Consider the following 24,907-nt stretch of genomic DNA (forward strand, 5'->3'; position numbering starts at 1 on the left):
GAGAAACTAGTTAGAAAACAAAATGAAACAAAAAACGCTGGTAAGTCTGGTTTACAAGTGACTATCCTCCTTTAACGTTGGCCAGTGTTGTGTATATTCTTGTTATGAGGGGTACCTGCTATCTGCATAGACAGTCCTCTGGAGAAAGACAGTGTAGCCCAATCAGTACTCTCCATGTTAAGAATTGACTTTACTGAGGGTATGGAATCTTTGTGCTTTTTAAGAGGTTACTGGGTTAGACTATTACTACCAGTCTGTCATCAGGGTGGAAAGGCTAACTGAAATAATTCACATCCTTCTTCAGCAAACTAAGACCAGCTCAGGTAGTCTTTCATAGCTAACAGCTCTTCAGATAAGTACTTTCAAATGCCATATTGCTAGCCTCTCAACGACTTCTAAATGTTTCCTTTCAAAAGTTTTGCCATCTTGCTTTCTTTTGCTTAAACCTCCCTCATACCTACTGCATTAAAGTTCTCCCCACCCCCTAGAATATCCATATTCTAATGCCTAAATTCAAAGTGTGTATTTTACACATGCTGGCTCTTACATGAGTCTGTTATTCTAAAGACTGTATGTTTTCAGTAAAGGAGTTCCAGTAAATGTATAACTAGTGCTTAACTGCTAAACGAAGTCTATATTTTTATTGTGTAACAGAAGCTTCATGTGAGTATTTTATTTATATTTTAAATGTACCTGTATATATTGTATATTAATATTTTTAATGTATATATTTTCATTTACCTACTTGGGGGGAACCCAGAATGCTTTGAATGACCTGATCCCATTGAGGCCTACACTTAGCCTCCACTTGATTAAGACATTTCTAGATTTCTGAGCACTGCAAGCATTTGTAGATTCTAATTAATGTTTCCATGACTACTTTGTTGGTGTACAGGGGATATTGACTACAGCAGCGTACTACTTGGCATGTTGGTGATGCAGGACGTACAGCTTGGTTTGTTTATAGCTGTCATGCCTACACTTATTCAAGCAGGAGTGAGCACATATTCCAGGTAAAAATATTGTATGTATCTTCCCGCACCCCTTTCCGATTAGTATGTAGATTGCAAATATGAGAGCGCTACCATTAATGTGAGTCCCATGAAAAACACGCACTCTGTGCTCTGAGTTCCCTTTACTATTTGTACTTGTCATGTTGTATGAGGATATTCCGTCTGCTGTAGCTGCCTTAGTCCTGTCCAGTACTTAAAATTTGTAGTGAAAGGTTTGTTATTGTAAAAAATAAGTGAATGTCTTCAGTTACTGTATTCCCTCAAGACATACTTTTGTCAAAGACTATGTGATGGTATTATTGACCCTGATGGCTTACCTTGACGATCAATCAACAAAACTCTTTTTGAATCAACACGGAAGTAAATTCTAGGCTGTAAAAGAGATTGCTGGGGACTCAGCAGACTTAGTATTCATCTTGTTTCCTAATGTATCTCAGTATCTTACTGTAGCTACTCAGTTTTGAACATCTGTGGAATTAGATCTCTTCTTTTTAAGGGGAACTGGTTGGGAGGCATGAGAGCACTTGAAAGAAATGTTTTGTTCTTCTCTTCCAGCATTTTCAAGGAAATACTGAGAGTACTGATACTGATTGGCCAAATTCTCTTTTCTCTGGCTGCTGTTTTTCTTATATGTCTTGTTATAAAGACTTACCTCATAGGACCATATTATCGCAAGCTGCATGCAGAAAGCAAAGGGAATAAAGAAATCCTCATTCTAGGAATAACTGCGTTCATCTTCCTTATGTTAACGGTAATCTTTTAAATTAATAAAACATTTTGATACATGTGGTAGCTTACTGCATCAGTATCACAAAAGCCATCGCACTTACTGTTCTTGCATGTCTATGTACCTCTGTAACAAATGTTAATTATTTAGTCTCCAAACAAACCCCAAATGCACAGATGATTCATGCATTACAGCCTAAGTGAGTAAGATGACATAGAATTTGTATGTTAATCAGCTGAACTTCTGCTGGTAACTTTCAGTACAGCAGTTAGAGAGTCATGATTCCAGTTTTAATTTTGGACCGCTTCATGCGTTTGAAAATAATTTAGGATGGGTTTTGAGATACTGATAATGGCTGATAGTGACATTTGCTCACAAGTTTCTTTTCAATAGCAAATTCTCAACATGGTTTTTATTATAAAATACTTTTTCTGTGGGAGATAAACAGTTTGGTTTGGGATGAGGTTGAGAAAGTAGAGAAATGGGATGAAGTAGAGAAAAGTTCATAGGTTTTGATAGCCCTTTGGAGTTTGGTTAATTTCCTTCTGAATCTTCCTTCTATTTGTTTCAACCTCACATTTCAGCCCTCTGAAAAACTATTCTGCTGGAGAACAGAATGTGAAAGTTACTGATAACGTTGTGGGTTTGAAACTCCATTATCCTGGATGTGCAGATTGTTATGTCCTCTGAGAATGTCTGAGAAACGTTATCCCCAAAAGTTCCTGTGGGTGGGCCTTTTTTTTCCTTTTCCCTAGGAGTATTTGCTTAATTATTACAGGTCCAACAGTGAAAGCTGACCTCCTTCAGCAAGAAGGTCAAGAAAGAAGTTAGTGAGAGCATAGCTTTACAATTTGTTGATTTCTGTTATATAGGTTAAAAATGCCACTCCTCTAAACAGCTATTCATATTCCAAACAGGAGTGCTGTCTAATAAGAGAAGGAACAAAAGTAGTGTCTCGTTTTTACTTTCTAACAAGCAGACATAATATTTGTAGAACAACTTCAATAAAAAAACAAGCAAACCAGAGAAGTTGCAGAAAATATTACAGTATCTAGAAGCAGTCTTACCTTCATTAAAAATATAGCCTACATAAACTGAATTTGGCATATTGTGCACCAGTCATGTATCAAATGCGCAAGGAGTTTGTCTACATGACTTTACGTAATATATGTGTATATACAAACCTGAGGGAGAATATGTTTGAATGTGTTGGATTCATACATAAAACAGACTGCTTCTTCAGCATGAGAAGCATTTGTGAAGGAGCAAATATTTTGTGTACTTCAGGTGAAAGCAATTTTCCTTTTAAAGTTGATAAATAATGTATCAAAGGGAACAGTACAAAGGATACTGCATGTAACCTCAGTAAACCAGTTGAGATGCTTGATATTTAACTGACACGGATACATTCATTATAGCAATACTACAGGATGTGGTTGGAGCACAGAGATTTCAAATAAACAACAATGAAAAAAACCAAAACAAAGTATTTGGTTGTCCAGTTGAACAGTTCAACAAACAAATCTTTTGGAAAACAAATCCTAACTGGTATAGATGCCCTACTATGTGAGGTATAAAAACATAGGATGGGGTTGGCAATCTATTCTGAAAAAATATTGCATCTGTTTATAAAGGATAAATTATGGGGTTTGGGTGCCAGGTAGGAAAAGAATTAAACTGTCATGGTTCCTGCAAATATCTTTCTCCTTTGACAACCAAGCCTAAACATTGATGGAGTTTGTATAATTATCTGCAACACAGAATTTTCCATACTGGTTTAATTCTAAAAATGCTTTTGAATTTGTAGAGGGAGGAATAAGAAGAGTGTATATTTTAGTGGCCTTAACCAAAGATGACTTTGTGGCTCCATTTAGAAAGCTTGAGACCTTTTTAAACAAGGTAGCATGCGCCTTATTCTGCAGGCCACATCCTTTCCAACACATGACAAATTGGGTAGGAGTGACATTGTATTCCCGCTTCATGCATATGGTTACATGTGTAGTTAGTTGTTACATGCTTCAGTGTTCACTGGTTTTCTGGGGCCCATCTGAGTTTATCTTGTATAGGGGTTCACCTGTAACACTAGCACATGTAATGCACATTATATAGAAACTTAATTTATTTTGCTTGTTTCCTGTGTTTGAAAATCTCAGGTGACTTATTTAATAAGAATAGATATTTCCCTACCAATAAGGGCAAATTCTACATGGGAAAACAAAGAGGGAGATTAGGACAGAAGTGAGTAAGAAGTTTTGATGTAAGGGATTATCCTGTCAGTTGACCAACTTCCTGTATGGAAGTGAATTTTGAGCATTTCTGAACTGCTTGGCTCACTTGAAAAACGTTGCAACTCATTAAATCTGAAACAGGATCTTAAAGACCTCTCTTGATAAACTAACAGCGTAAAAGAGATGCAACAAATATCAAATATGAGATATTTTACCAAGGTTTGGAGCTCAAGAAACCTCTTTCTGTTCCCAGATATTCTCAGAAATAATTGAAATTCCCCCTCCCTCTTTCCCCCCAACTAGTTAGGCAGGTCGGGGGCGGGAGGAGGGGACGAATTGTGTGAAGTGCCAATCCTATAAAAGTCTAGCTGATTTAGAGACACAGTTGTGCATCTTTCAATCACGTACCTTGTCATCAGTAACAGAGGTTCAGTAGATCATTATTACACTTTCAGCAACTCCTTTTCAAGCTTTGAGTTATGTAGGTGCTGCTTTTTTGTTTTTTTTTTAATTGGGAAACTGTTCTCCTGAATGCAACATAAATAGCAAATCGAGCTTATGGTTTTAAATATGACCATTCAGGATTGATGGCCAAATTGGTACTTTTAGGTCAAGCTGAAGAACATGTTATAAGTCAGCCAGAGTGTTCTCTGGTGTCATGTTGCTTTTTTATGTTCTATATGTATAGAAATATTACAAGGAAAACTGTTTTAAACACTATCCTGATAATGAATTGTTGTATTGGGTATCTGCGGGACAACAGTGGTCAGTTTTGTTATGTTTTAAAACTAAGTTGCTGAATGTTATTAAGGAACTGGGCGGGGGGGCGGACCAAACTTATCTGACAAAAAGGATAGCAGTCACATTTATATTTTTATAGGACTGTGCATGCACATAGGGAGGAAAAGAAAGTGGCTTCCAGTTTGACTGCATTATGGTTGACCTGGGATGATGGCAGCAAATGGAGGGAAATTGCCAGCTTCCTTTATATACCAAAAAGATGAAAAGAAAATATAGCTATGTTATTCCAGTACTTTATATATGAAAATGTGCATACTTTTTCCTGCAGTGTATTAGAAATGTCATTCCTTGTTTGCCTGGAGTACTTCTCAATGGCTTATAATGTGCTTATGAACTCTTTTCTATAAATTAAAAGAAGTTTAAGGAAGAACTGTAATCTCTAATATTCTAGTTAATTATTTAATAAAATACAGTTGAGATAGAGTTTTTACAAGGCACACTAAAAATTGTTTCCATTTCCATTAAGGGCTTACTTCCTTAAAATGCAAGCTTAGCATTCACCTCTTTTACTCTTGGGCAGATTTAAGTTTTTAAAGCCTGAAATTCTAATACATTTATTTCCCTCGGGGTTTTCTTTAATTTTACTGGCTTACCATATTAATTAGGTTTCTATGATGATTAAAGAGTAGCAATAAGATACACATTATTAGAGAATATAGGCAAAACAATTGCTGAACAAATGGCTGACATTCAACTGGAACATGTTATAGCAGCGATGTTTATTTCTTTATTTATTCCTATGGTAGAATATTTGAACATAAAAATCTAATATTCTAGTGAAAGCGAAGCGATCCTTTCTGAATTGGAGTAAAATGGAACCTTTGAAAACAACTGAAAACTAAATTGTACTGGGAAAAACGTGTAAATTGACAAAACTTCTAATTTAATTTTGACTGAAAAAGCTTTCTATAATGTAGGAGTTGAGAAAATGACAGTGCAGAGCCCAGGGATTAGTAATTGTTAGAGCCCTGCTTGGTAGAGGCAAAACATTGAAAGTGATGCAAGCAGAGAGGGAATACAAAATGCAAAATATATTCCAAGTTTTGCTTAGGTAAGAAACTTTGCTGAGAATGCCTTCCTGCCAGTAAAACAAACCCTCTAGTGTGCGTGTGTGTATGTGTGTACACACCCACACCTCGTCATATAATAAAGCCTGGTGCTATAGATTTAGTTGAGGAAATGTATCCCCATATTGGTAATATTGTTGGACAACCAGAGACCAGGATGGTCTCTGGTAAAAGGTGGTAAAAGGAGTCTCTGTATAAATGTAGATATAAATTTGAAGAACAGGCTAGAAGAGGGGGGATGGGGTTAAGAAAATAATGTAATTTTTGGTTCTTTTCTTGCCTTCTCATCCACTTCACACTCTCCTGTGTGTAGAGTGACCTGTAGATTTTGTAGACCTGAAGTTGTGTAGTAGTATGTAGAGTAGGCAAGAAATAGCAAAATTTGCCATTTTTATCTACCGGGCCCTTGAGCTCACATTTTGCTTGTGGTAGAGTGAAGGAATGGAATTCAGGTTTTATGTGGTGGGAGCAAACCCAGACGGACATAGTTTGCTCCAGTTATGTCTCATGACTTCTGAAAAAGCACGTTTCTTTTATGCTTATATTGCTCCTTGCTTGAATAGTGATTCTCATAAGAGCACAATATCATCTCATTCTGATACAAGAGATGGTAAATCCCTTTTTTTGTGGTAACTGAACCCTATACATGTGAACACTTGAAATATTAGCTATAAAAGTTTTCATCTGGAGCTCTGTTAGAGCTGATAACGCTTAAGTATGGGGGGGGGGATTATAGCTGAACAGTAAAAATAACTCCAACTTTGAGGAGGCTATATTGGATCTTAATCACACTCAAGAAGTTGTGCCTTTTAAAACATCTAGTGTATGATTGAGAACTTAAATGTTTCCTATTCATAACTCTTTTCATTATCTTACTCATCTTTTGGTGATTTTTAAAGCCTTTTTATATATATTTCCTTCTTCCCTCTTAAAATTTCAAATTGTGGTGAAAAGCACTGAAAATCCTTTTCTTTTAAAACAAGAGTAACACTATAATATTTTGTTGGTTTTGCCTGATCAGCAACTTTTTGCATTATTTGACAGAACCAATTCCTTCTCTTAAATGTCTTGCAGTAAATTACAGTCTGTTAGCAGAAATGGAGTTATGTGATGAGCATTCAGACATTAATGCTTCAGTACACAAGTCTGGGGTTTATTTTTAGGTGGCATTTTATGCACAGCTTGGAGACTTGTTTATTGTGTCTTTTAATCTCCATTAATTTCAAGTCACTTGAGTTTTAGCTTCATACCTTGGCATGTAACACTGTTCAAGATATGATGACTGTTGTCCATAAATGTACTATGGTGTATTGTTGCTTAATCTAAATTAGTATGGAAATAACTCTTTGGTTTTAAATATTCTAATAACACTAATAGTATTGGCCTTTCTCAGTAAGATGACCATCTGCAGCAGTGTGGTTTAAAAGTAATTATTTTAAAACCTACTTTATACCGACTAAAAGTGCTGCTTGCCTTTTCTGAGCATTGCCTTAAGCAGTTTGTTTTTATTTCAATCTCCTCACATGTGTTTCGTTTCTTCTTCCTAGTACTGTATTCAAATAATAAAAAAGAATGAAGAGCAGTCTGAATTCATTCAAACAGATATCGTGCTTCATTTCAGCAGTTTATTTCACATGCTTAAATGCATCCCTATTCATAAAGAACACAGGCACATTTAAGTCCAATTTACAATAATAAAACATAATTTATGCCTGCAACTTCTGCTAAATTGAGACTATTCTCCCAAATTATAAGCTTTGATTTTTATTTTTTCCCCTTGTTTGACAGCTGGAAAAATATGCTGTTCTTACTGCTTTATTTCACAGTCTCAATGTATTACACAATCCTGACTCCAAAGCTGGTATGGTCTTTCTCGTTTTTGTGAAATCAGATGCTATCCTTAAGACTACATAAAGCATTACAATGTAGATTAAGACAGTTTTTTTGTTTTTGTGGGGAGGGAGATAACATGGAGCAGAAACTGGTTTTGCAAGTCTTTTGTATAAATAGAATACTGCAGAACACTGAAATACGCTGAATTCTATTTGTTGTTGAAATTTCATAAAGACATAGTAATTTCCTACATTCAATATAATGTACAGTTTTATAATTTCACTGTGAAATGGTATATAAAGTTGCTCAGGGCTAAAGAAAATAGCAATAGATTTTCTGTTATTCCTTGGCAGATCACAGAGCTGTTGGATGTTTCAATGGAGCTGGGATGCTTCTTAGCTGGAGCTCTGATCTCTTCTCAGGGTCACATGGTTACTGAGGAGATTATGTCCTGTATTGAACCAATACGTGACTTTCTTGCCATCATTTTCTTTGCATCCATAGGTAACTTCTTAGAAAACTTACTTTAAAAATAACATTAACCTACAAATGTGGGGGAGGAGAAAAAAAAAGGTGTCTACAAATTGGCGGGAGGAGATAAATTTTATTATTTTTTTTTATTTTAGAAAATTTTGTTAAGACACCAAAATGTTAACTGACCACAATATTGGTTTGACTTTGCTAATATTTTTAAATGTAATATTCATGTTCATATGCAATTTCCATGTTGTACTCTCAATTCTTGTTTTAATGTCAGTTTGTCATTGTTAATTCTGAATTTGTCTGGGCTATTTAAAATAGGCAACTAAAAATTTTAAAGTAAAAAGATGGGTTTTTTGGTTTGGTTGTTTTGCCCCCCAAATGTTCTTCTGTCTTCACAGTGGCTATATTTGTATTTTTATACTAAATTCTATTACTGTTTCGCGTCAGTTGGTAGAGTAGATTGTAGATTTAAGGTCCTTATGGCTTGGTTTTCTCTGGAAGCAGAATATGGTAATGGAAATGGATCTCTTTTTATAGCATCTTGTTTCTTTAGTTAGGAAAATGCGATCTGTGTGTTCTCAACACAGGGAAAAAAATGATTGAATAAGATGTATCTCAGAGAATACCTGAATGCCAACTGAAATGCAGCATTGATGCCTAAGACCAGGAGAGTAACTCATCATGCTTGTTATCCAGAGCAAGTTAAATCTGAGACTATTTACAGTTAATCAGTAGCTTAATTCTGAACTGCTACATTCTCCAGCTGTGCATGCATGCTCCAATACGCTTTCTCTAAAGGAAATGGCAACACATTATTGAAGTGCTTAGGTAGAGTGAATGAGGAGACAGGCCTTATGAAAGCACTTGCCTCTGCCTGTGATTGTATAGAAGATGCATGTTGCCCTATTTTGGGGACACTGCAAGGTAAAAACAGAGGGTTTGAATGTGGCCTTTTACACAAATCCAGACTCCTTCAACTGTGCTTACTCAAATTCTCAGGGTTTGTTTTTTTTTTTTCCCCAAGACCACTTTTTCTGCTGATTTTTATTTTAAGTTTTCTGTTGTTCTTTTTATCTCCATATATTTATTCAGATAATAGTGAAGTCTCATCAGCATAATTTTAATGGTTTTTCTTATATACCTGTTTGATACCAATTGTTTCGTAACAGAAACTAAAGCCATTTCTGGTGGTTGCCAAAATAAAAAGGAAGTAGTTACGTTTGCCAATCTTGATTTTTGTTTTACCCAGCCCATGATAATAACTTGTGCTGATCAGTCAGATTGCTTAGTAATAGATATGTTTATTTGAATAACTTATTTTTTAATAAAGGGAGGAAAGTGGTAATCTATGGTAAAACTCTTGGGCCCATATAACTGACAAGGTTGGATGAGTAATTAATATATGCTCACAGGTAAGGTTTTTTTTACGTGTTTCAGTAAGGACGGTGATGGAGCAGATAGTGTTATCACGGATACAAAGCATGACAAGTAATTATAAGCCCAAAGTTAATTTTACAAGGGACTGAACAAAAATACCGTCCTTTTGTGACTGCATAAATTAAGACTAGAGATAAGACTTTGGTAGAGTACAAGAAAATAGCAATATCTCAGTTGGCATGCTGGCACCACTCCATATAGCCTATGTTATACTGCAAGGAAATTATTTTAGTAGTTCTGTTACAGAATTAAAAAAAAAAACACATTCTTTTTAACTGTTGTTACCATTATAATGACAAGAAGGGAAAGAAAAGAAGATTGCCTAACAAGTTCGGATGGTTTTACAGAAAATGGGTGTGATTCCTACCTCAGAAGAAAGTTAGCTAAAAGCAGAAAAATGAGCTATGTTACAGTCCTCTGACAAAATGTGATAATGCTTGCTTGTAAAAAACAAAACAAAACCAAAACAAAAAAAAACACAAAACAAACACAAAAAACCCCAACAAAACTCAACCCCCCTAAAACCCAAAATACGACTCCCCCCAAATAAATACTATCCTACCTTTCCCCTTTTACGTTCCATTACTTTGAAATTTTGTGGTTTACAGGAACTTCTGTGGGGTGGCAAGGAGGTAGGTTTTAAAGTCCTCTGACAAAATGTGATAATGCTTGCTTGTAAAAAACAAAACAAAACCAAAACAAAAAAAAACACAAAACAAACACAAAAAACCCCAACAAAACTCAACCCCCCTAAAACCCAAAATACGACTCCCCCCAAATAAATACTATCCTACCTTTCCCCTTTTACGTTCCATTACTTTGAAATTTTGTGGTTTACAGGAACTTCTGTGGGGTGGCAAGGAGGTAGGTTTTAAAGACGATTGATTTGACGTTGCAAAGAGAACCTGAATGTGATAAAAATTATTCCTTAAACTTTATAAAAAGAATCTAGTAAGAAAAGCCTACTTGCTTGCTCTCTACTCATATATGTATGCATGCAAATGATATGTATCTATAAATATATAAAGACTTACTGTGTGAAATTATGTAAAGGCCACAGGGAAAGATTCTACCCTGCCTGTCTAAAGAGAAGGCTTGTTGCCTTCTCATGCAGCAAACACCCTATCATAGAGAACAGAAACACTGAGATCCTGAGGTGGAATGGTACACCACTGCAGTAATACAGGTTCTGTTCTTTTAGAATAAAGGAATAAATAGAAACATTCGAGTTAATTGACAAATTACTGTAAATATGTCATTGGGAAAAGCTAGCTCCTCTTTTGCTTGTCTTAAATGCCTGCTTTTCTGTCTCACTACAGAAATCCTTCTGGTGGATAAAAGCTTAGCTGAATAGTACTTGTTAATGTAATATCTGTAACAGCGGTCCTGCCCTGAGCTTGACCTGTGAAATGCTACTGCTTTCAAATTTGCGCATGGGTGCATTTGTGGGAATAATACACCTTTGCAGTTAGGCATTAACAGCTGCGCTTTGAGTTACTCTCCATCTGTACGTTCATTTAAGCATGTGTGTGTTTTTCAAGGTTTCTGGCTCTCTTTGTGCTATCTGCTGAGGTTAGAAAGTTCCTGTTAGTCTCTGTCCTCGTATTTTTGAGAGAACATCTGGACTGATTCTTAGAGCCATGTTTTGAGAACTCTCTTCCTCACTTCTGTTTTGGCACCTAGTACTGAGATCCTTACCTTTCCACCTCTGCGTCATTTGATTTTGTTTTGATTGCTTTCTAAAAAGATGGAAGGCATCTTTGCGTAGACTGTTTGACCTTTTTTATTTTTTTAATGGTTCCAGTGTCCCATTTTTTGTCAGTCTACAAGGCATATGGAGTTTGAAATTGGGCATCTACCACTGGTGAGGAGGCAGATCACTTCCACTAAGTTGTGTGTCCTCAATGTGCTGTACAGATGTACTCACTTGCCAGGCTCAGTGTTTCCCTTCTGGGTAAATCTTGTGGTCAGCGTTGGACCTTGAATACAAGAGGTGAAAACCCTTTAATAGTGCAGCCTTCTTCAGAAGGTGAGTGATGCTGACACTGTCAGCACTACCACTGTCCAGAACAAACACACACGCAATGTTTCTCTGATGATCCTCTTAACATTTCTGTTGAATTTGAGAGAAATCAAAGGAAGATCCCAACTGGAATTCATTAGGTGACATACATCATAATCTTCCCCATCCAGCTCTACTGCTTTGTTGCCCTACATGGAACACAATAAAACTTGAAGGTTTCAAGCTCTCAGAACTGACATGAGAATCAAGAGGACTTCCCCTTTGCAGAAAGATGGAGATGAATGTTGGTTTTTCCCACTGCTACTTAATGATCTAGCCAGGGCTGTAGCATTTATTGTATTTGTAGGTATGATCTTAGGTTCATTAAGAGCATCTCAACACATTGCTAACATGATTTTTCTGAGTGATGTCCTGTTTTGAGGATGTGTCAAGAAATAATTCTAGTGGCTCCAGTTTGACCAAGAGAGTTCTGGTTTCTCTGATCTTGCTTACCATCAAAGATCTCCAAGGTTCCTTTTCTCAATGCTGGATCTTCCAGAATATGTTTGTGATGTTTGGATCTTCATGTGCTGTTTAGCAGCCATCCAGCAGGTTGGTAGAATCTGTCTAATTGGGGGGAGAGTGAGATTAAGAAAAAGTAAGTATAAAAAGAATGTGCAAAATCCTGCTTGTAGGTCATCCACAGGAGAACACACACCAACTTATATGAGTGAACTGTGCTTTTTGGCTTGACATTGATGCAAGGTCACCTTCACCCCAAGGCCTCCATTCCAGCTATTCCAGAACACTGCTTAGCACTGAAGTCCAGTGGCTTATGCTCAGCTCTGTGAAAATGTACCTCAGTGATAGCCTAGCTATTGGTCACAGGCCAACATGCTACATGCTACCTGGTGACAGTGCTAAAGTTCTTGAATTATTTGAAGCGTTTCTTCTGTTTTAGAGAACTAGTCCATTGTGACTCTTGAGCTTAGTCACAGTCTCATTAAAACCATTGAAATAAATGCCCATATTCATGCACCTTCTTGTCTATGAAATTAATCTTTCTGCTGAAGTTTGTGTTGTCAAGATGCTTCATGTGCTTGTATAGCAGTCTGATATGACTTCTGGCCTTATCCAAAGTTTTCATCTAGGGCTGGCGCAAAGGTCTGTAACGACCATGAAATAAATCCACTATGGTGGGATTTCCCCCAAAACACGTCTGTGTGCTGGGATGTTTATTTTTGCTCAGAATAATGTGTGTAATAGGTTTAGGCTTGCTTCACCTTGCAGGTACTCACCTCCACAGGATTAGTATAGAAATCTGCAGTAGTTTGTGCCTCAGCTCTTTGGAATATGGTAATAATCTCCATGTTGGGCAGTGGTTCAAATGGACTTCAGACTGCCTGTCTGCTCCAGAACTGAAAAGGTAGCTCCACCCATAGTGATCAGAGCACTAGGCTATATTTATAGCCTTCCTCTGAAATCTTCAATTCCAGATGTGGCAGAGCTGGCCCTCTTATCAAATGTGACATTGTTACAGGCTGTATGTCTCTAGTCGCCTTTCATGTACATTTCTGAGACTGGCCTAAAGGTGAATGAGCCACGTGCATGATATGCGTGAAAAAGAGAAGCTACTTGCCCCTCCACGTGCATGTGCGCACACGTTTGGATTTCTTTTTTGGTGTGGTGTTCGTGGCTCTTATTCTGCCATTTCTCCCCTTATTCTGATAGTCTTTTGCATTTGCGCTTCAGTAGATGGAAAGAAATCGAGAAATAAAACAGGGTGTGTACATGCTGACTGGGTAGGACTTGCATAAAAATCTCTGATGTACTTGAAGTACGGTTCCATCCACAGTGGAATGTGCACACGCACAAAACATCGTGCAGTTACTGTAAGTAACTTCTCTTGAGTACTCGGGAAGAGATGACGACTCTCAGTTCTCTACAGTTCTGACTCTGCAGCACTATGGGGCAGAGAAATTTAGTGAAAACTTGTCTTGTGTTACAATATGAAGTTACAGCACCAATTTACATGCCTTGTGCTTTAGAAAGCTGAACTCTTGTCCTTCACCAGAAATAATGGGGTTGGAGAACTGCCAACTATTATGGTTTTATCAGGAACACCACCACTATTTTGGTTCCTCTTTTTAAGAGCTTTTATGAAAAAGGAATGAGCTTCCAAAGATACAGTTATATTTGCCTACACAAGTTCCTAATACCCTGAGGAAAAAGTGGACTTAGTCAGCTGTGAGTAAGAATCTTCCTCAGTGACTCCAGGACTTCTCCAACAAACACTTCTTTTTCTTATGTTTAATATTAGCAGGATTTAGTTCTAAATTTCTGTGGTCTTTATGGTTCTTGTTGTCTTGCTTCATATAATTACCAAGTTAAAATGTTAGGAAATTTCAAAAAAAAAAAAAAAAGTAAAATAAAAGACAGACACCACCACCACTGCCTCCCCTACGCCCCTGCCAAAAAAAAACCCCAACCCAACAGCATAGCACTGGAGTTTTATGTCATTCCTTATTGTTAGACCATGCTCAGGGGGTTATGACTTTATCTGATTCCAGCCTAAGTGACTTTTCCAGTTCAGGTGACTTTCAGTGTTTGCAAGCGAGGGTCATGTGATCAAAACAGTTATATTTTCTGTTGTCGAGTCAAGGCAAATACTGAATATCATGTTCCTCCCACGGTGACAGTCCATTACCATGTCATACAAAAATGTTAAATGGTTAGCAAAGTGAATGTTACGATCGCTGTGCAGAACAATGGAATTATTTTCCTGCAGTATTTTTATAGCTTTCATTAGAGGTGTGTTTCAGTTCAGGTTCTGGATTGTTGCTTGGTGTGGAAGAGAGAAAACTTCATAAATGAAGGTGCTCGTGCACTGGTCCCATGCAGGTTAACTCAATGGGGAGTATTGTTTGTGCTAAACCTGTCCAAAGGAAAAATGGTTGAATAACGTAAGAAGTGCTTTAGTGATCAAGTAGGCGGTGTTGGTAGCTATTTTAGGGCTTTTTTGTTTGTTTTTGAGAATAGAGTCTTGCAATTAATCTATTATTACTCAGAAAATTATCATAGTAAGATATTGGCCTTAAACTGTGAAATATTGTTTTGTTTCCTCCTAGGACTTCATGTTTTCCCCACATTTGTAATATATGAACTCACAGTCTTACTATTCCTTACATTGTCGGTGGTCATAATGAAGGTATTTCCTTTTCTTCTTTTTTTATCTTTTAGTAGTCTAAATAATCTTTGTGCTGCATGCCCTAATACAACAGAGAATATTACAATTTTACTCTAAATCTGTATTTGGAGGAATCTTACTGATTAGAATACGGTTTGATACAACATTCTTAAGATATTTTAAAGTAAGGATTGTATTTAATGTTATAAGTTAGTGGAGAAACACCTGTTAAGCTTGGGATTTGTGACAAAGTTATTACAGTATATTTTATTATGGTAAACAAGATACTACTTTTTACTGTGAATGTACACTTGTCTCTTTTGACATTAGTACAGTAGACACATTTAGAAGTCTAGTAGTTTATGTCCAGAACTATTGTATGATGCTCTGTGTCTTACAAAGATTGTACTATTTTATTTATTGCACTTCTACTTAAAAAACAAAACAAACCCACAACAACCCCAAAAAAAAACGTTTTTAAAGTTTGTCTTGGCAGTGCTTGTCCTTTCTCTGATTCTTCCAAAGACCAGCCAGTATATCAAGTGGATTGTCTCAGCAGGACTGGCACAAGTCAGTGAATTCTCTTTTGTTCTGGGAAGTAGAGCACGCAGAGCAGGGATCATATCTCGGGAGGTAAGCTGTTCCCTAGTTATTAACTTTGGGTTTTGCACCTGTATAACTTACTGGGATTTTGTATTACTGTGTGTCTGAAATACCAATACATTTCAATTTTGTGGCATCTCTTAACTGTTAACAAGTAGAATCAACCAATACAAATGGAGACATGTATGTCCCCGAAAGGGTTCTTTGTTCCATTTTTTGTTTCATATTGTGTTTTAATATTTTAAATAGCAGATTTTACTTTTAAATAGCTTAGTTATAAATGCTTTACCCTAACTGCTCTCACTTACAACTACTTAATTAACTGAGCAGTGAGTTGTAGACAGCACCCAAATCACGGAGAAGCCTTTGCTTTTAAAATCTTGATATAGCTATAGAAAGAGGTAACTGAGAGTACAGGATTTGAATAAGGAAATATCAGTAAATAAGAACTAGGGAGCAGATATGGTGAAGTGGAAATTACCTTAGCGTTTAAACAAGCAAGTGAACTTGTAATCTTTACCTGCAAATATTCTTCATTTTAAATCCTCTGCAGAAGAAACAACCAGCTTTTTCAGTAGTCATGAAAAAAAATCCCCTAGGAAAGAAACCTTGAACTTAGTTTTATATTGAATCTGTGAGAATGTGTGGTTTGGTGTTTTTTTGGTGTTTTGGTTTTCTTTTTTCCCCAAGATGAAGTCTGCTTTGTGAAATTAAATAAACTATGGCTATAGAGATACAACAGCTGACCTCACTTTCCAGTGCTAGCTGCTTTCTCCGCTGTATCTCTGCTCACAAAAATACTCTGCTGGCTCTCCGAGCTTTTCATTGTGTGAGCAAGCGGGCTGTGTAATGCTGGAACCATTTCCAAATAAAGCACATGTTAAAAACTTACACAATGCTCTTCACTTGTATAGGTAACGGTGATTCATTTTCATGTTCGCTCCTGCATATAATAAGGAGTTATAAATACTTTATGTTTGTATAGAGTTTCAAGATACCCATATGTGATCACAGAACCAGTTCGGGGCCCACCCACTGCACCTGGAGGGCTTTAGGCTTTCATTTTTTTTTCTGTGGCAGCTCTCATGTGATTATCTACTATGTAGGTGTAGATAGCTCTGAAATTTCCAAGTAATTCTTCTGTTTGAGACCTCAAAACGACTTCCTGCTGCTGTTTTATAAGGCTCATTCAGACTATGTAGTTAAAATCTTTTCTCAGATGTACAGTATGACTTAAAGGGGTTTTTGTTTGCCTTTTTTAGTGTATAAAATACACTAAAGTATGTGAACTTTGCCGTTACATCATTACACCACAATAGTTTTGGGTGATGTGGGATTTCTGTTTTGTTTGTTTATTTGTGGTTTTTTGTTGATTTTTTTTTTTTTTAATAAAGTGGTTTTTGGCCTTTGAACTTTTAGCAAACATTGAGCTTTTAAAACTGACCTCTTAACTATATGTGTAAATAATTGTTTTTCTGTAAGCTCATAATGTCTTTGTAATTGTATCTTCAAACCAGGTAAACGGATAACTAGATTATTTGAGCATGCACTTATTTGCTTTTATAGCAGTGTGTGTCAGTGGTTAGGAAGACAGGTGAAGTCTCCTGAAAATACTGTCCAGAAGAGTCTGATCTCCTCAGGTTCTAGTCACTTCTCAGTTTACCATGTAACTAAGAGAAGTAATGGCTTTTATTTGCAATTTTCAGGTCTACCTTCTTATCCTGAGTGTGACTACTCTAAGCCTTTTACTTGCCCCTGCCCTGTGGAGAGCTGCGATTATGAAATGTGTTCCAAGACCTGAAAGACGCTCAAGTACTTGATTCAGATTTGCACGAGTACAAGAATACATCTTCTTGCAAGGAATATCTTCATTGCTCATTGTATTTCTATGCACTCAGAAAACAAGAGGTTTTGAGCCGTCAGTCCTCTTAATGTGCACTTGGTTATAAGCCTTACACTGACCTTAAAACAAAATTCAACATTAAAAAATAATTATATAATTTGAATTGCACACCTTTTACAAACTTCACTTTCTCTCTGACAGATTAGAATCTGCCAGAATATTTGTTCCTGATCCAATCAATTATTCAGAGCATAAATAATTTTTTTTTAGATCTAGCATCATGCAAACCGTGTTGATTATTTTCTTGCCTGAATGTGCCTTTTAATTTTCATTCTATTTTGTTTACTGCTGGTTCATCACCAGATTTTGTTTAAAAAGAAAAAAAAATATATTATGGTGCCTATGGTATCTTCTTTCACTAAATGACTTGAGTCATTTCCACATTTAGGAGTTTGATACACTAGTATAAAATTAATCACAAAACACACTTCTAACGGTGAGTAAACGTGTAGTCCTCTACACAAAGAAAAGGTTTAACTGTTTAGCATCAAACTGTTTTAAGCAGTCAAATACGTATGCCAAATGATGCAGCCAATATTGTATGATATTTCATTCCAAACTGCAGCGTCTAATGTATTTTCTTAAGTGGTAACTTTCATTTGTGTTTGTTCTTATATTTATTTACATATTCGACTAAAATGTGATGGTAAGAAAGGGCATAACTTAAGTTATATTTGAAGACTGGTAGTTGTCACCCATTCTTGTTGCTAACTGCTGTTACAATAATTGTTTACTGGGTTTTTTTTCTTTGTTTTAAATCAAAAATAAATTTAGTAAAACTGGGAAGTCTAATTTCAAGCAGATGTGAAAAACATCAGTTCTGTAACTTTGGAGGTTGGATGTTATTTGACACTATTCTAGAATTGAAATTATTTTAAGTAAATTAATTTGCACAAAACTAGAAATGGCAGACTGGATGTGTATTTGGAACTCCATGACTTTATACGTTGCATTTACATTGAATAAATTGTTAGTATCTTTAAAATATCATGATATTTTAAAAAACAATGCTTTGAATCTTAAATGTGTTTTGTTCTTTAAAACATTATATGTAGCGGGATGAGCCTTGTAAAAGCCCATTCTTTAAGTGTCATGGAGAAAGCTTACTCATAGACTGTAGTCTACTCTGACAAACAAAAATAATCTTGAGGTTCATCTATTAAAACCAACACTATTAAAGATATATTAACTCTTTAGGTCAGTATTATACTGTCATCTGAAATAACTCTGATACCCACAAAATGGTTAGAAAACTGCATGTTAAGTAGGTTTAAATTGCCAATTAAAATGAAAGCTGTCCTCCAATTAGTAAAACAAAGCTTTGGATGGATGTGTGTGTTTATACCTTTTTCCTCTACCATAGCAGCCTCAGTTTCCTCTTGTGTTTTCTCTGACATCTGCTGGGGTTGTCAAGATGCAGCTTGGACTGTTCTGAAGTGTGTATGTACTGGTAGGACAGGGTAGGATTCATCATATTTGAGTTCTTGCTCACTGGATTCAGGGCTTTCTCTCCAGGCACTGATGCTTCACGAAGGTTGCAGGAATGTATGGCAATTCCACCTCTCCTTCAGTGGTTTCAAACATTATCGAAGAACAGTGACAAATGCAGAGGGAAAAGCTGCCCTATAAATAAAATAGGGGTTTTCTTATAAAATGAATCTGTAACAGAAAAGAAACTTGAAACTTATTTGTTGGTGTGTTTCAGTATCTTGTATTCAAATTATAGAATTAATTAAAAAAATTTATGGTACCATTGAACGATCTACTAGCTCAGACCTTTTACTCTTTTTCAGGTGCCTCACTAAAATAATTTGTTTCTTAGCTGTACTAGAGAGAGAAATGTTACTCTATCCACTGACTTAGCTCATAGTTTCTGCTTGAAATACAAGCTTCTCTCCTGAATGCCTCATTTTGGTTTTGAAAGGTGCTTGTTTCATGTGTAGTTTACCACCTATGTTTTCAAGGGGAAAAAAGTATCTATGACTGACTGTGGTAGAAACCTCTGTATGGTTTCTGTTGTATCTTTTAGTTAGCCCTTGAAACTATTATACAAAGTATTACAGCTGTGTTGAGTAATTTTTTTGTCTAAATAAATTGCTGTGGCTAGTTGTACTTCTCTGGAAAATTCCAGTTAGGAGAGTAGGAAATACTGATGGCTTGAGTCTCTTAAAAGAAAAACTGTTTTCCTGATTGCCTTTTAAAGGAGTTGGGTGAAGAGACCTTTTGATACCAAGTCCAAAAAGGAAAGCAAGTATCTAGATACTTTACTGGTTGCCTCATCTCTGTCACTTCTTGTTTCCCAAATAATTTTTGATTCAGTCATGACTTGGCTAGGCCTTAGGAGAACTGGGGAAAGAGAAATAGGAGCCTCATCTGAGTATCAATGTTCTGTGCCTCTTTGTTGGCATAGACTTGGATTGCCTGATTGAATATTAGATGCAAGTTCAAATGACTAATCTTGTTGGACATGTGATAAGTTTGTTTACAATCAGATGTTTGGGATTACCTCCAGATTTCTGTGAGATGTATTGAGATACTGTAAATGTTTCCTGAAATGCAAATAATGGCTCCATGCATAATTCCATGTCAAAATGGGGTAATCTCATGATATAGTCTGTGGACAGAAACAACAGATCTTATTCGTGAATGATCAGTCATGCTTATATGGAAAATGCAGAGAATATTTTACAGTTGGCCCACTTAGAATTGTAGCTTTTCAGGAACCTTATGCTTGTACTCTGGAATATTCTCATTCTGTGTCAAGTAGATAAAATGAAAGCAGGGATCTGGGAGCCCTGAAAGGAAAATTTACAGGCAGTCTTTTCTGGAAATTCTTGTTTCAGCTTGGTGGATAGTTGTTCTCTCTCGTTCATCTATCTAATGATCAGCATTATTTGAGTACAGAAAAGCTGATAACAGGGCAGAAACTTTGTAAGTGATGAGAGGATACTTCTGTGGCGAAGCTGAGTTTAAGGGCGTGGAAAGGAAGGGTCTGCTTTGAGCTTGAGTAGCAACTCATTCAGCATACCTGGTCTGGGGTTGGCATTTTTGGTTTTGGAGGTTGGTGTAACTGGGTTGCTTGTGTGGCTTTCTCTCTGAAAATTTGAGCTCTTGCTTGTTACCCCTTAATTGCTACCTTTGGTCATTGTTCCCTAGGAGGGTGAAGGAACCAAAATGGTTTGAAAGCTGGTAGCGTAAGCTATGCTGATACTTCGCAAGTCATTTCCCTGTCCCCAGGGTCAGATTGATATATATGGACCCACAGCCACCCTACTTATGGCCCATCCCATATAGAGCAGGCTGCTTCAGTTCCTAAGTAGGAAGATACCTAGTGGGAGCTGTGAGGTAGGTTCTTGCAATTGTGACTGACATGGGTCTAGGATGGCTCAAGGAATGCTGTCATGGTGGCCGAGACCATTGGGCTATATAGCTTTTTTAAAAAGCTGTAAGAATTTGTATTTCCCATAATCTTCAAAGATGAGGAGAAAGCAGCCTCACAATACGTTGTGTTTTACTTGTTTTACAGTTGGACACCTTCTACTTCGCAGGCAGAGAGGTGTGGGGGGTGCCTGGTGTGACAGAACAGTGCCATATGAGGATGCTTGATGGAGGGTGTGAGAAACCTAGCGTGGTCTTGCTGCCTGTGGAGTGAACCCAGGAACAATCTAACCACAAAAGCACTCCTGGGGTTTGTCTAGGGGCAGAATCTGTAGTTCTGCTCTGTAAGCAGTCCTGGCAGTGCTCCAGCACGTGGGCAGTGCCAAAGGTGGAGGAAACGGGACCCCTGAGTGACAGGAGGCAAGCCACACTACCAGCGTTAACATCTTTGTGGGAAACAGCTTACAAAGAGCAGCAAGTACCAGACATCTACTAGTAAAATGACCTGACAATGAGGGAGCTGACAAAACTAGGGACGTGAGAAGGAAGAGCAGCAAGATGTCCTAAGGGCTGGGAGATGTGTGGCCCACCCCACCCTGAAGGAAACAGAAGGCAGAAGGGAAAGGCATGCCTCGACCAGCTTCACTGTGTAGCCCAGGAGGTGTGCTGCTTTGGTTCTCCCGCTGCCTCTGTTGAGTAATTACCACTGCTGGGTGGGAAAAACTTACTGTTAGCAAGGACAGTGGACACAGGAAAATCTCCTGATTGCTGGAGACAAAAAATTGAATAATGGTGTGACCAGAGTGGCTTAGGGACAACTGTGATCCTGCCTCAGGGGACAAAATCTAGACCAGGGAATGGCAACACTTTCAAGGTTGCAATACCATCTGTATTTTTTATTTCCTAAAATAGAGCAGAAATTTGAGAGTTGGGAGATGCTACCTCCCAGTGAGGCCAGATGCTGACAATCTTGTCAGCTGATATTAGGCCTTTACTTTAGGCAGGAGCCTTGCACAGGTCCCTCTCTTAAGATGGCATGGCTTCCAGTTCTGAAGCACGTAGGTCAAAATATGTCCATGTGCACATCCTCTGGCACCTGTCCTAGGTTTCTGTCTGTAAACTAGATGACCTCTTGAAACACAATTTCTTCCTGCCACATGTATGCTGTTTCAAGTTAGGATCCGTCCTCCTTTTCAAGCGCACTTAAAAGGGGGAGGCCACAGAAAACAGTCGTGAACTGGAACGGCCTTTCACCACTACAAACGCAAACAGTCCTAAAGCTCCAAAATGCCTAAGGAGGGTGTGCTCAGAGATTAGAGGACTGCTGAAGGTTTTTCCACTGGTACAAATACCTCAAATTAGTTGTCAACAACCCTCCGCTAAAGAAAACACTTGTGAGCAGCTATGCTTGGGCAGTTGGTAATGCATCAAAATAAATGCTAGCAAACCAGGACACCCCTCTCGTTTGTGCTTGTTCAGTTGTCTTGCAAGAAGCTCGGGGCAGAGGGACTTATTGGGGAGCATGAGCAGCACAGCAAGAGTATGTGACAAGTGAGAGTAGAATTTGAGTAAGTAAAAAGGGTGAGCTTCAGTCACTGGTTATTTACTGACTATGGTCAGGAAAGCATGAATTCCGATGTTTGCGGAGAAGCTGTGAGGTTTGCAAAAGCTGGTAGTGGTGTGAGGTTCATATTCTGGCCTTCGATTGCCACTGCTCCTCCGTTCTTAATGCTAGTGTAGTTATCTTAGTCCCTGCAGATCACAGTTGCTAATGAATCGTTTGATACTTTTTTTTTTCAGAAGTTTGCCAATTTTTCTTTGTACTAGACAAGGTAGATGGTTTCTCTTCAACTCGAGACTTTTTCAAAATGGCACTAGTCTCTTAGGTAAACCTTAAAACAGCAGAGGAAATGCTTGGTATCAGCAGAGTCATTGAATTCTACCTTTTTTTAAAAGCACGTTCACTTTCTCTGTAGTCCCTTCTTCACCCTTCAAGAGGGATGGATGTTCACTCTCGAGGGTGCATGGAGCTTGTGGTAGTTGGAATAGTGGAACAGGGTTTTCTTCTACAAGAATTAACATAAAAAGGCAGGTGGAGGGATATGGGCAGGGACTTGGGTTATAAAGGCAGTTTAAAGCCACAGGCACTATATATAAGACCTGGAGGGTGGAGAGCAGCACCATCACCTGGAGGAGATGTCTTTTCGGAAGCATTTTTCCTGCAGCTGGCTTGGGGTGCTTTGTGTTTTTTGTGGGTGAAAGTTCTTGCCTCTTCCTGAAAAGTTATGAACAGTTATAAACATATTCTCATTAGCCATCAGGCTTGGTCAAGAAGAACGAAGAAATGGGGTAATAATTGTTGCTTATGTAGTAACCTGCTCTGGTAACAGCCATGGAGCCCCAGAGCAGCAAGCAGTGGGCTTCTGTGAACGAAAAACTTCAAAGATTGTGGTTTATCAGGAAAATGGAGTAGCTATTGTTTCCTCATTATTATAAAACAACTCCCTAATGTCTTAAAAAAAATTAAATAGAGAAATTGAGTAAGGTATAAAAGTAACTAAATGTGAATCTAGGCAAGTGATGAAATGCATCTTCTCCCACATCCGTGCTAGATTGTTCCACTGTTTCTGTGTAGTGGCGCTGCCGGTTGTGCCTTCTATTCCTGACTAGTCCTCTTTCCCAGGCATTATGAGGAAGCAGAGTGGTTTTAGAGAAAACGAATCTCTTACTTCCTGCTCCCCTCTTGATCATGTTATGAACAGCCTTGGACTATGCGGGCTTGGTATCGTGTGCAGAAGCTTGTGCAGCTTCCCCCTCCCTGCCACCATCAAATAATCTTACATCCACTCGTGTGAGCAACACAGCTTTTGGGCTTTTTGGCTTTGCTGGTTTCCACCGTTACAGCTCTGCCTTTATAGCCCCCACTACGCATGCTGAGAAGTTTTTTTGTCAAGAATTACATCATTCTCGTGTAATTACATCAACCCTAACTAACGTGCACTGTTCCTGTGGCTGTCACTGCACACAACTAGCATGTGGCGCCTGCAGAGGTTTCACAGCCTGGAGGTGTCAGGTGTGACTGCCGCTTTTTTCGCGTAGGTCTGGCCTAATTCAAGGTGGAGAGCAGCAGCTGCCTAACGGAATGCTTTCACTTGGATTACTGTAAAAATCCTCATTTTGGCAAGGATTGCTGTAAGCGAACTTGCTCAAGTAACGGCTGGACAACACGCGATGAGGAAGCGCCGGCAGGATGTTGTGGCAACTAACCTCACCGCACCGCACCGCCCTGCCCCGCCGCCTCCCGCTTCTCACCGCCAGCTCCCGCGCCCCCAGAAGCCCGCTCGGACGCAAAAGGCCGGCCCGGGGTCGCTCCCGGGCCCTGATGCGGGCCGGCCGGTGGAGGCCGGGCGGGGCCGACCCTCCCACCCTCCCCCGGCGCCGGCGGCGGCAAGGACCGGCCGCGTCCCGCAGCGATAAAGACGCAGCGGAGCCCGGCACCCTAACGCGGCACGGCGCGGCGGGCGGCTCGCTCCCACCCGCCAGCGCGCGCGCGCGCGCGCGCTCCGGCGACCACGTGCTCGGCGGCGGCGGCCAGGTCCGGAGAGCAATCTCTCGCCGATGCTTCCCGCGCGCCCGCCGCCAGCGCCACAGGGCGGGGAGTCGGAAGGCGCGAAACTCCCGCGCATGCTCCCTCCGCTCATGGAGCGGCGGGCGGTTGGCTTACCCGCTCCGCGTGTGCCCGTGCAAGGCACGCTACACCCTCGTGACGTCAGCGCGCAGCGTCACGCCGGTGGGACGCACAAAAGTGTAAGTTTCTTTTTTTTTTTTTTCCCTGCCAACTGGGGGGGGGGTGTTAAAAAAAAAAAAAAAAGAGGAAAAAGCAGCGGGGTCGCGCGCGCAGGTCCCGGGGAGGGACCGCTGCGCTCGCGCCCTCCCGCCTTCCCCCTCAACGGGCAGTCCCCCTTCTCCCGGCGGTTGGGGCGCGGGCCGCGGCGGCGGGCAGGTGCGCGGGGCTGGCAGGCCGGGCGGCGGGGGCAGCGTGCCGGCTGCCCGCCAGGCTGGCTGGCGGCGCGGGCAGAGGCGGGCTGGGAAGTGACAGCCCGCCGGGCGAGACCCCCCGCCGTCCCCCCTTCCTCAGCCCCCCCCCCGCCTCCCCCCCCACCCCCGCCCCACAGCGCGGGGAGGGGGCGGTGCCTGCCAGCCCCCTCCCCTCCCTCCCCACCCGAGCTGCCGTTGGGGCCGTTG

The 24,907-nt window shown here is 39.3% G+C and overlaps 2 protein-coding genes and 1 long non-coding RNA gene across 15 annotated transcripts in view; 2 read left to right on the plus strand and 1 right to left on the minus strand.

The window, feature by feature from the left end:
- SLC9D1 (solute carrier family 9 member D1) overlaps positions 1-18,614 on the plus strand; it is a 34,012-nt gene extending 15,398 nt beyond the window's left edge. For 5 of the 10 annotated variants that reach the window (XM_075091488.1, XM_075091469.1, XM_075091453.1 and 2 more), the window contains 6 exons: positions 896-1,013; positions 1,569-1,764; positions 8,023-8,173; positions 14,720-14,799; positions 15,262-15,411; positions 17,088-18,614. In XM_075091488.1, the coding sequence (XP_074947589.1) occupies positions 896-1,013; positions 1,569-1,764; positions 8,023-8,173; positions 14,720-14,799; positions 15,262-15,411; positions 17,088-17,201 (809 nt within the window). In that variant the 3' untranslated portion in view covers positions 17,202-18,614. The remainder of the gene's footprint in view (positions 1-895; positions 1,014-1,568; positions 1,765-8,022; positions 8,174-14,719; positions 14,800-15,261; positions 15,412-17,087) is intronic. The other 5 variants (XM_075091460.1, XM_075091508.1, XR_012660375.1 and 2 more) reach the window with 3 other exon arrangements.
- On the minus strand, positions 10,267-24,785 carry LOC142056613 (uncharacterized). Its single transcript, XR_012660395.1, has 5 exons — positions 24,387-24,785; positions 18,630-18,907; positions 15,902-15,976; positions 12,105-12,218; positions 10,267-11,800 (listed from the first exon to the last, which is right to left on the minus strand). It is a non-coding gene; the product is annotated as an uncharacterized LOC142056613 (long non-coding RNA).
- TFDP1 (transcription factor Dp-1) overlaps positions 24,318-24,907 on the plus strand; it is a 57,715-nt gene continuing 57,125 nt past the window's right edge. Inside the window, exon 1 of one of the 4 annotated variants that reach the window (XM_075091548.1) lies at positions 24,318-24,469. The gene's annotated coding sequence lies outside the window, so the exon portion shown is untranslated. The remainder of the gene's footprint in view (positions 24,470-24,907) is intronic. The other 3 variants (XM_075091635.1, XM_075091593.1, XM_075091574.1) reach the window with 3 other exon arrangements.

This window comes from Phalacrocorax aristotelis, chromosome 1, assembly GCF_949628215.1.
Source record: "Phalacrocorax aristotelis chromosome 1, bGulAri2.1, whole genome shotgun sequence".
NCBI classification, from domain to species: domain Eukaryota; kingdom Metazoa; phylum Chordata; class Aves; order Suliformes; family Phalacrocoracidae; genus Phalacrocorax; species Phalacrocorax aristotelis.